This window comes from Strix aluco, chromosome 1 (assembly GCF_031877795.1).
Source record: "Strix aluco isolate bStrAlu1 chromosome 1, bStrAlu1.hap1, whole genome shotgun sequence".
In the NCBI taxonomy this organism is placed as follows: Eukaryota; Metazoa; Chordata; class Aves; order Strigiformes; family Strigidae; genus Strix; species Strix aluco.
In genome coordinates, this window is record NC_133931.1 from 127005485 (window position 1) to 127017888 (window position 12404).

Here is a 12404-nt window from a genome sequence, read left to right on the forward strand (position 1 = left end):
GACTCAGAGGATAAGGTGACTGCAGAAATTTTGCATTGCTTTTAAACCAGAGGTGGTCAGAGGGATTCCCCACACCAGAGACATTCTTTATAGGAGATGAGTTCTAAAAATCTTCTGAAATGTAAGAGTACGCAAAAGAGTCTGTAGAACAAATTGATAAATATGAACCATAAAAAATAATCATGACCAGAAGCAGTTTATTTAAGAGTCGTAAAGGCACTCAACTCTGATACACTTAAACCACTAAATACATGGGCTTCCAGTGCATCTGGGATGGGGCTGTCAAGAGATTTTCACTTTTGCGCTGTTCTCATATTTGCCATAAAGTTCCTCATTTCTTCATCCTGTGTAGAAAATCGTAGAGAACAAGATCCATCCTGATTTTTTGATACAAGCACCTTTTGTTTTAATAGATGATATAACAGCAAATTTAAAATATCAGCATTGGGTTGAAGCATATTCATTGATCCAGATTATGTTTTTTCAGAACTTCAGTTTTAAAAGGTGGGTTTTTGCACAAGAGAAATAAATAAAAACATCTTTTTTGAAAAAGTATTCCTACTGTGAGTTACTGTTTAAAAAAGGGAGGAAAAAGAAGGTATGCTCCTTTAACATGTAGTTTTTTCATTACGATTGATTTTTGTGTTACAGAAGATGTTTGGTTCATATCTACAAGAGTTTTAATAGGAGCATAATTTAATTTCTGTCTGCTTTATTCTAAAATACTCTTCCCTAAAGATTTAGTTTGTATTACAGAATGACTGAAGAGCAGCTGCTACTTTCCATGCTGTAATTTTTCTCTATATCTGTAGTTGATATAATCTTGTATTGTACATATGAAAACAATTAGTAGGGAAACTCCAACAGGCAGAGAATTCCTCACTCCCATGGGATAGATTTCTCTATCTCTTAGCCAGCTGTACAACTTGTATAAAATGTCTACTGACTGACACTGCAAAATTAGAATGAAAGGAAACCTCCTACCAGAAAAGTTTCAGGAAGTGTGTCTGTATGAATAATGTAGATTATTGTACATTTTCAAGTATAAGGAAAACATTATTTTTGCCATGATATAAATTGGAAAGCTGAAGCACAGAGAAAACATACACAAAAAGTCATTTTTATGCACAGTCTAAGAGAATTGTCCTGAACTTCTAGTAACATATAATTCTTTCCCAAAACTAGCAAATTTGGAACAAATTCAGCAACTTTGAAGCTATTAAAGAAAACGTAAAAAGACTTTTTAAGTGTGAAAGATGCAGGTTAATTTCTGTAAAAGGGGGTAAATAAATCAAACATTTACATTTTTCAAAAGCTGTTTTCACATCGTATGATTTATTAAGTCCAAGACTGGGTTCCAGCTATCAAGAGGTCTAATTTATCTTTGCGTTGGTATTTTTATTACCATTTGAGACCTGATTATCCACTAGCTACTTTGTTGCTACTTTGTGTTTAAATTGTATCTGCAAATGTTATTTACTCTGCCTCTCACTAAGGTGAGGTAGTGTGCCAATACTGTAACTTCCATTTGGTAGAGGAGCAAGAGCTCAGAGGAGTTACCTGATTTACCAAAAGGTAAGTAGCACAGAAGTATCCAGTCATGATAAAAAGTCAGTTTGCAGAATATATTTTTTATTTGTTAGTGGTTTTCAGGTATCTGAGATATTATCTGAAGTATTATCTGAGATATGCCTTGTAGCCTTCTTCAGAGAACCCAGCTATCCACTTTCTGTAAGGCCACTAAACCAGAGGCAAACTGCTTAAAATTTCTGATCCTCAATTTCCTACTATCAAAAAATAATTTGAAAAAATGTTGTCGTGCTTTTATCTCCAAATGTGTTATTATTAAAACAGTAATAAAATATTTATAATCTTGAGTCAGCTAGATTCAGTAAATGAAACATTTCTACATACACTTCAAAAAAAGCTGAATACAAAATTCCTACCAAAAATATAAAATCCAAGACCAATAATGTTTCAGCCCTTCCTAACTGCATAATTTTTGGACTGTTTTCCTAATTTTGCTCCTTTCCACTGCTAGTATTGTCTTTTCCCATTGACTTAATTTGAAACTGGATGTGGTTTGTGCCCCATAGATATGGACCTAAGGGCCTTTGCACTCTGTTGAGATGAATTTGTGTGAGATTTGCCATAGACTGTTGCCCAGCCTGACTCCATGAGTCAGATAGCAAAGTCATGTGGCCAAGAGTCAGAAGATGCAAGCCTCACATCTCCGTGGCTGATGGGAGGAAAGTAAGCGGGTGGTGACAGTTGCTACCCAGGAAGCCTATTGCTCTGTTGCAGAGCTCTGCAGTGCCAGGAATGCAGCTGGGTAATTTGATGCTACTAGTTTTAGTAGCCCTGGAGACATCCAAAAGGCAGTCATTTGCATTATCTAGCAGCCCTTGTGTTACCACAGCCTGGCCATGTGACATAGCCTAGCCATGGAAAGCCTTCAGTGTTAAAGCTCCATGTTGGTCACTGTGGGTCACTGGGTTAGATTTTGGCATAACAAAATATAAAAGCAGGCCAAGTATTAGAGCATCATAATAGAAGTATATTGACTTGCTTTTATGTATTATTCTTCAAAGAGGAAGCAGTTTGTTTAAAGGTCATTCATCAGTAGGCAATAACAGCTTCTGCTAGTCTTCTGTAGAGGTTTGTGACCTTGCAGGTTGGGTACCAACCTCACACAGAATGGCAGTCCATAGCATCAAAATTTAAAATGCCTTTCTGCTAAGGCATTATCCACTCTTCCTCTTCATGTGCAATCCTGTGTGCTAAAGAAATTGTTAACAATGACAAATGACATCTGGTAGGATCTGGTCATTCCTTGCTTTTCACTTCCTGAAGTAAGTTTCTTATTTTTTTCACCTACTAGAATAGCCAGACCAAAATTAATTATTTCTGGTACAAACTGCAGTCTGGAAAACATTATTTGGGGGTAACTGACTTTTTTGATTTTCTAAGAATTTTGAGTAATATTGGGTAATTTGGTTTGTCTTCTGAAGAGACTACCCCCGTCTATGCCATGAGTAGTTTTCAAAAAAGAGGAATATTTTTAAACTTCTTGTTCTAATAATATTAAAAATAAAATTATTTCAAACAAACTACTTTGTTGCACCAAGATTATGAGGAGAAGCTAGTGTGTTCACTTTTAAGGCTTTCCCTCTATTTTGTAACTACAGTCAAATACTATTCAAACCATAAGGTCATAGAGATGACAGACTCTGCAGAATAAATGCGATGTGGGGATCTCTTCAGAGAGGCAAGATTGATAGCACATAAAAGTTCATATGCTTTAGGATGGTGGACTGTTTCCCAGTTGTTTCCTATCTGCTGAAGTTTTCTTCCTTTGATTGTTAATTGTCTTGTTTGGTTGATTGCTCCTACATGCAAGCTTGAAAGCTTAGCTGTTATATTGTGCCTAGGAGCCAGATCTTAAATCTCATAAATCCTTTAGACTCCCGTCCTCTTTTGTGGTCTGTCTTTCCCTCTGCTTTTCTTTTTCTCACAGCTAAAGCATCCCTCGACATCTCCACAGCATCTTCTTGTCAAGGTGATGAGCAAATCTAAATTTTTCTGGGTTTGTGATCGAAATCTGTGATGTCTTTAGAACTGTTTCTGAACTAAATATCCATAAAATCACAAATGTGTGGCAGAATTCTGCATGGCCAGAGGCTGGGAGACTCATAAACTCCAAATTTTTGCTTTTTTGCACTGCCATTCCCTTTTTGACATGCTCTGCCTGGAGTGGAAGGATTAAATCTTGGCTCTTACAATGATACATGACTTCGGTTATCAAATGTGTATAGTGAATTATTCTATTCATTACAGTAAAATAAGCATACACTGAAATTGTCCTGTTTAACAGGTAAAGCATTTCAAGCTGGATTTTTAACTAAACTGGTTTTTTAAACATGACAGTGCAAAAATTATGTGAGACTTCCAAAGCAAGATCACTGAGTTTAATACATGATGGCATTTCATGAGTTTATATTTGAGAAAATACACTCTTACACTATGACATGCAAGACTGTCCTGTGAATCCTGATGTCTAAATTGCATGTATGCAATTACACAATTTTCTCATTTTTGTTGTTCTTGTCCTTGTGCATTAGGAAATTGGTTCTTCATGTGTTAACTCATAATTGTAAAGTAGAAATATGACTGAATTTGCAAGTTCTGCATGGACCATTTGAAGGCTACATTTAAGTAGAGTTTAATGGCATAAGACGATTTTTTTGCCCAAGAGAAAGGCGTTTAATACAGTCATGAGAGTGACATGTCCCAAGCATGGCACAGTTTCATTACATTTGTCAGAGGAAGCAAACATGCAATTAGAATGTGATTACAGATTATTTTAAAGGTTATGTTACTGGTTTTGAATCCACTGCATGGAGAAGTTAGTATATAGCGTAACAGTAGTAAGGATTTTAAGAACAATGGCTAATTCAAATATGTTTTTATTTAACCCAAACTGATTTCACATCTTCCAGTGCTGACGTGCAATCCATGTTTAGCTGAGTCTTCCATATACAAGACAAAACATTTTCTGAAGCCACGAAAATATTCTTTAAGAATGATTGGTAACCAGGGACACTTGCAAATTTTAGGAAGTCCCAAATCTTTCATCTGAGCAATTTTCTTACATTATACGGGACTTCTGTGGGAATAAAGGTGTGGAGAACTAAGTCCTTGTGGAGTGTGACAGCAAAAATCAAAAATCAAGAGCATCTTTCCAGTGAGAGATTTCTTGTTCTGTCACTCACCAGGGAAGTACACCCTGCTAATAGCATTAACAAGCATCATTATAACTTTCCCTAGCCATCCAGAGTAATTTGTGGAAGCTTTTTAAAAATGTGATTCCGTTAAATATTTATATAACTTGCATAGATTCCTTACAAAGTGAAACTCTTCTATAAGCATTTATAATTTTTAGGTTTTTAAATTAATTTTTATAGTAAGTCTTGTTAGAAAGTATCAGCCAGTAAAACTATAAAAGGCTTCTCCTGTCAATTGTTGAGTGTAACTGCAAATCTATTGCCTGTCTTACAGAGAAATGGAAGTAAATGTTTATTATGAGAAATAACTAGTTATGGCTGAGGTGATGTTTGTATAATACAGTTATAATTGTGGTGTGAATATTGCTAGGCTCAAAAAAGCTTGCTGCACACTCTGAACAGGCAAATGAGAAACAATTAACTTATAATGTGTTGCATTCTGTAGAATGTGTTGCGTTCACATACTAAATAATGAACATGAATAGCCACTTTCTCTATGCTTTGATTTAGGTCATGTACCTGCCAACTTCTACAAAATTAGCAAATTAAATACAATACATTCTGGTTAGCCTTGTGCCACAAAAATTGGAACAATTCAGTTGGTATGTTTGGAACAAATTGAAATCACGAAAGTCTTATAGTAATGCCAGTGGAATACATTGGTATCCTGTGTGTTTTGATTTGCTAGAAAACAGTTTGAGTGTTGACTACATGCTCAAGTATTTTTCTTATTTGACTATGATGCACCAGAAAGGACTTCTGCAGACAGCCTTATACAAAGGTGGTTTGCTGAAGCTCGACGTAAGGAACCCGACTTTGCCAATAGTATTAGAAGGGTGATCTCTGTAGGCTGTCTCAAGAATTAGTAGGAACAGAGACTCTTCTCCATACTTCTCCCAGGAAGATATTCAGACCCTGTCTTCTTTGATTATTAGTGAAGCCTAGGAGACTTGCTAATTTAGGGAATATCATAGGTGGCTAAATACAGATCACAATGAACATCTTTTTAAGAAAAGGAAAAGAAAACTTAAAAGGTGTGATTTTTGCTGATTCCCAGGTCAGCTCTCTTTCTGCTAATAATTACTTGTACTTTTTTTATATGTAGCTTTACTGTAAGAGTCTGCGCAGACTTTGAAGGTCAAAGTATTTCAGATGAGATAGGTAAGAAATGTTTTATATGCCTATAATTTACTCTTTTTCTTACACCTTGAAAGGCAATAGGCGTGAGATCCTCCTAAGGCAAGAAAATACAGTTTAAAATATACATATATATATAAACCACAAAGCTTGTATTATTCACTTGAAGGATTTTTGATTAAGTTTAAGCCATTTTCCAAATAAAACCAAGAATGTACCCTGTTGGAGAATGTTCTGTTTTGAAAAAAATAAAAATTAAAAAAAAATTTAGAGATGGAAGTCCTGTACACGTATGATCTGTAAATGAAATCATAAAGCTTAAATTATGCACATTCCATACTTTGGATCAAAAACCAGTGTGCTGCTAAACAGACAGGCACTTAAAGCATGGATTAGTTTTGCTTGGAAGACTTTGTTAGAGTAATTAACAATAATACATAATGAATTGTTCAGTATTTTTTCTTTCCATGTTAAATAAATATTTGATTTACTTGTATCCTTTAGTGCTGAAAGGTGAATTGCAATTAGATTCATTGAAACAGAAAGGAGCTGTTAAGAGGACCCTCTTCTTCGATTACCATCAGTCACATCATTACTTCTCCATTGTCATGGAAAGACAGAAACAGCTCCATTGCCAGGACTTCCTTGTTTATCTCAGAGTAAGTTGTTTAAAATATTTTGGACTGTCATCATCATTTGAGTAGTGTCAGGGATTTAAAGATAATAATAAAAAATGGAGCCACTGGAAAAGGAAGAACAATTTCCATTGTTCTTAGATCCCAAAATTACAGAAATGTGAGATAAGAAAGGTCTCATCTGGGTGTCCAGAACATTCTTCTACCTGGGCAAAATTTTCTATGTAAATCTTCAGCTTATCTTTCGTCAATGTAAGTATAAAAGAAAGACTTCCTTTGAAGAGTGTACAGTTCCTCTGTGCACAGATAATTCATTTCATGCTCTTCTGGGAATTCTGATTAACTACTGCATCTCCTGATACAAAAATGCAAGACTGCTCTCCTTATAGTGTTCACAGTGGGATAATCAACCAAACATGTTAAATGTCGTGCCAATTCAGTTTCAACAGATATTTTAAAGGAGTGTCACGAGCAACATTGGCCTAAAATTCATATATTTTAAAAAATATTTTTAAGATATTTTAAAATGTTTTTAGAAAAATTAAAACTGTGGAACTGAAGTTGTGAAGGAGAAACAGTCATTAGTCACACTTGCAGCTGAAATTACCTCATGCAATTGAAGCAGATTCCAAGGCTGGTCCTAGAAATGCAGTGGGAGGTGAAATGGAGAAGTCCCAAGCATTATGTAAGGAAGTATCTAGGCAATAAAGGTGGTAGAGTTTTACCATTGCTAATCCATCTAAATTCTTGGTTATGGAACAAACCAACAGTATTACCTCCACACATGCCCTACCTCCATTCTGAAAGGAAGGTGGGCAGTAGCTGATAGAAGCTGGTTCTGTATGTCTCTTTTAAACAGCTTCATTTTAGGCTAATTCTTTGAAAAAATTCTAAGTCTACTCAGCTCAGCCAACTTCTTCCAGATTTGGGGCTGTGGAGACAATGTGCTCTGGGCATTCCAGTTACTGGTGAGTCACTTTGCTTTCCTAGTGACACTACATACAGTCAGAATTTGGCCAGCAGCTGTCAAGGAACCATATCTTTACCTTCAATGAAGACTAAAGTCTGAATCTGTTGCCATACCATATTAATCTGAAATAATTGTATTAAACCATTGTTTTTTATTATGTGATTGTCACTCACAGGATGAAACAGAATTTAGAGATAAATTATCTCCCATCAATATAAACTTGAATTATAGTTTGGATGAATCCAATTTTGAAGATGGCTTGACTGTGAAGCCAATACTGAACTATTACCAGAAAAGCTCAATAACAGAACAGGTATGAATTTTGCATGCCACGTTTTCTGTATATAAATGGGAAAACATTTACAAATACTATGTGTGTCATCTCCCTTGAAACAGAATATCATGCCCAGAAGTGACACAACAAGGATTTAATTAATTCAAAATGTAAAATGAATATAAATGTAGAACCCCAAGTAGGCTTTTAATGCATTCGTACTTTTGATTGCATTCTAGAATATGTAAGCCAAGTTAGCGTGGGAAAGGGTCTGACAGATGATACTGTTTGGCTAAGGATGCAGTTGACAGTCTAAATAGTCTCCAACTACTCACGTGGAAAGTAACTTACAGAAAGGAGAAAGAAATTAATTCACTAGGGCAGTGCTAATGATATTTAAGACATACAGGTTAGTGATATTTAATTAAGTGATTTGGACTTTGAAGCATGTACTAACTGTATTATATTTTTTTTATTTTGCAACAATGCAGGCTTACATTCTGGTTGATTGCGGGGAGGACAACTTGTGCATTCCTGACTTGCAGCTTTCTGCTATGCCGTAAGTTAAATAAAATAAGTGATGCTGTATATAACAAAATACAGATGATTCTAACTGTTTTAACAGAATGAAATATGTAGGACAGAGTTCTGTTGTTTTGCTATAGATATTCATTCTTACTTGATTTCCAGATTTTAATTTGCACATCCATTTCATCTAGAAAACCAAGAAAGGGAGAAATATGCACTTGAAAATGTATCTTTGTCAGACACATTCATGATGTTTAATGGTTATCATAGAAAAAATAGTTTGCAAGTGTTTTTTAGGAGTGATTCTAGTTCTCTGAATGCCAAGTGATAATACAAATTGTTGTTCAAGAGATCTTAAATTTCTTTATTTCAGTGTGCCAGTGACTTTGAACTTGGGACACAATTCTCCTGAACTCAGTACACAGTGAAGTAAATGAATCTCAGAATAAAAGAATTTCAAAACATGGCAACAATTCCTCCTATGGAGGGAGAAATATGCCAAGCAGGACAAGTGGGGAAGCTCTGACAGTTATCTGACTCTGTGCCATCAAAATCAGTACGTAGCTGTGAAAGGAAAAGGCACAGTGCCATTGCAGGTCTCAGGAGATCTTCTGTCATTGTTCATTTAACAATGGGCATGAGGGGAAAACTGGAATCCTCTCACCTTTGTGCCCTTCAGAGAACAGTGCTGATGGGACCCCCACGGCAAGTAATTCCTCCACTAAATACTTTTATAGTAGTCAGACTGTGAAATTTTATACCAGTAACTTTCAAGTTCTATGGCAGTCCACTTTGATTGTCCATGGTGGTGTTTTCTCTTGACCTCTTTCCTACACAGGTGCTGGCATACTTTTCCCTGTGGTCATTTTTTATGAAAAATGTTTTATTCTGCATTCATAGAATATTTTCCAGAACCGATGCTATGAAAGCAAAATGTTATTCTGCTTTATTCATACATAAATTGTAATTGTGTATGTTTTAACTCCTGACAAGTAGTATGTTCTGTATAGAGATAAAGATCAGCTAATAATTGGAGAAGAAAACTATGTCATGCTCATAATAAATCCAAGGAATGATGGGGAAGGAGCCTATGAAGCCGAGCTACATATAAAGATTCCACCTGAAGCAGATTACACTGGGGTTGAACGCAACAACAAGGTAAATATTAACGATATTAACGTTAAAATATTAACGATAATAAAGCAGGAAAACTGAGAGCAAGGTTAACCTATATAGGCTATACCAGGTGAAAGCAACAAGTAGAGAGGTACCTCTTAGGAAGGGAGATTTCACTGACTCTCTGCTATCCTTGCTTACACAGTCCAGGCTAAAGATTGTCCATGTTCCCAGAAGATGGGAAGGAGAGGGCCATTCTGGACAGAACCAGCTCAGGTAGCTCCTTGCAATTAACTTAGTTGTAATACCACACAAATACTGTCACATTTCTCCTAGGGCTAGAGGTATTCACATCATTCAGATTTTGAACTAGTAAACCCTACCAGTAGCAGGGAGTGATAGTGCAGAATCCCCTGAGTGCTTCCAACCTTGGATCCTTTGGTACCATCTCTCAGTCAGAGTTAATGATGAGCCCTGCTGAACCCCAGACACTTGGACACTGCTGTCTCATGCTCCCAGCACACTGGTGTTTTACCATTATTAAGGGTATCCCAGTCTCTGATATGCTGAATGGTTCAACATTAACTGCAGTATAAACTTGACAAAGTTGTTTTCCTTTGTAGTCAATTATTTTATCTGATGGATAGGCCAGAAAAGCAGTTATAATGTAAAATGTGCCAGTGTTCACAGAAGGACTAATGTTGACTGAAGTCCTGCTGAGCTGTACTGAACATGCAGTGTTTCCTTTTAGGGTCTGTTTGGTTTTTAAGAGCAAAGACGAAACACTATCCTGCAAACAAGCAGAGTGATCATGTATTCTCTGTTGGACAGCAAGTCTGAATCGCCTCATCTGCACATAAATCTCCCAAGCTGTTGCAACATGAGCTTGCTTTTTTCTGTCAGTGCCTGGAATGTTCAGAAGGACCTCAAGGGTGAGAGTGGGAGAAAGCAAGTTAGTTTCCTTTATAGAAGCAAATGTTTTTAAGGAAGTTGAAAGTAACTTACAAGGTATTTCCTTATTCTCCTTCTGTCAGTGTCTTTATTAATGGGCTTTTAACCCAGTTTGAAAAAAATGACAAGAGTTAATGATGCCACTGAAGATGAGAATATGGAAATTCTCTGCAACCTCACGTCTCAGAAGCATATCTTTGTACACAAAACAAATAAGTGAAGACACCAGCCTCTTTCTATTGTCTATTTCTATTGTTCTCTTAACATAACCTCTTTTTTTTCAGACTGTGATCTACAAAACTTAAGTTCTCTTTAATATACTACACATGGTTACATTTTTTCTTTTGTTGCTCTTTAGGAATCTTTGGCTGTTCTTTTGGCCATTACCAAGGATTTCAGGGGAGGCACTTACTCCAAAACCCACCATAGTCTTCATGGTGTTATGGTTCCATTAAATAAACAAAAAAATTCACTTCTAAGTACATTTGGAAAAGAAATTGATATTGAAATTTTCTTCAAAAAGACAAAGCTAAAATTTTCTGGCATTTAACTGCTGGTGGAGGTTGGCTCTTGTATGTATTCAGTTACTTTTTTGTACTTTTTTGTATGTCACTTGAAACTGCTGTGAACATGACAAAGAAGAATATACAATCTATGTAATTTAAAAAGAAAATTTAGAATGGAAAAACACTTTTTTAAACTCATGCATTCTTTTATATCCTTCCCATTCTACTTTCTCATTTAATTCATTCTCTCTAAATGGACAAATTAAGTAATTTGACCACTCAAAACAAAAACTAGCAGTTTTTTTCATTTTTTTCCCCAGAGTGATCAGAGGTTCATGTGTTACCAGGATGCCCAGATTCTTAGAGGTCATACTATAAATGAGTGTAAATTAAAGAGGGACTCAATTAATTCAGCCTATAGGGCTTTAAAAAAATATGTCAATCTGAACCACTTGACAAGAGCACAGAAGAAATTATCACACTGGTATGCAGTAAACACGGAGGTACATGGGAAAAAGATCTCTTGGTCTGTGGGTACTCTGAGGTGTGGACCATAGATGAAAATTAATGTTTTGCTGTCAGTTGCAGTGGAGTCAGGATTTCACTTCTTATTTTTGTGTTTGCACTGCACCTGGCCAGTGGGGCATCCGTGACTGCTCCTGAAATGTACTTAATGTACAGAGTAATTTCAGCAGATGAGTGGATTTGTGGTGGAGCCTGTTGGAGTCATGCTCTTAAAGCTCTGCGTATAAAGATTTCAGTGACTGTTCGATGTATCGGTGTTTACAGTTCTCTGTGTAGCTGTTTTTCTCCAAACTGCAGAATTCCTTGTATTAAGGCAGAAATAATATTCACCTCAGAGCCAGCAAAACAGGTAGACTGAGAGCAGAATAAATGAAATGTAATGAGCTGAGTAAATCACTTGATACATTTCTGATGGAACTGAAAAACCTCTAGAATCCAATCATTCTATTATGCTGCCATCATTTCAAAGTAACTGTACTCATAGAGGATATTAGGCTACTTTATTATGGCACTACTCTGGATTTAGTCTGCCTAATAGAGAAACAGATTTATCACTTAAGTGCTTCCTGTCCAACATGGGTTTTTTGGAACAATTTATTGGGTTATTCTATATCACTTGAATTACAATCGGAAAGTGTTAAAGTCAACAACTTAACTGAAAATTGACTTGCCTTTTACCTCTTCCCTTCAGCTTTATGGAATACAATGTTGACCTACCTCACCTGTCATTATCTTGTTATCTCAGGCCTGATTCTGTAGCATAGTATACATAGACTGTGCAAACCGTATCAAAAGAGTAGCATTTTGCAGAGATGTACATGATCATATGCAAGTGGAGAGCCAAGTGAATGCGTGTGACCATAAAGTTTGAGGTCAAGGATGTGATTTTGAAATTTCATTGATTCTTGCACATACTGATAATTCCTTCAGTCAAAAGCTGATTAATGAAATACAGTGAATTACAATGAAATCACATGT

General features: G+C 36.0%; 1 protein-coding gene across 3 annotated transcripts in view; it reads left to right on the plus strand.

The window, feature by feature from the left end:
• ITGA8 (integrin subunit alpha 8) overlaps window positions 1-12404 on the plus strand; it is a 114722-nt gene that overhangs the window by 48192 nt on the left and 54126 nt on the right. For all 3 annotated transcript variants that reach the window (XM_074834893.1, XM_074834902.1, XM_074834912.1), the window contains 5 exons: window positions 5890-5945; window positions 6426-6580; window positions 7702-7839; window positions 8292-8359; window positions 9339-9486. In XM_074834893.1, the coding sequence (XP_074690994.1) occupies window positions 5890-5945; window positions 6426-6580; window positions 7702-7839; window positions 8292-8359; window positions 9339-9486 (565 nt within the window). The remainder of the gene's footprint in view (window positions 1-5889; window positions 5946-6425; window positions 6581-7701; window positions 7840-8291; window positions 8360-9338; window positions 9487-12404) is intronic.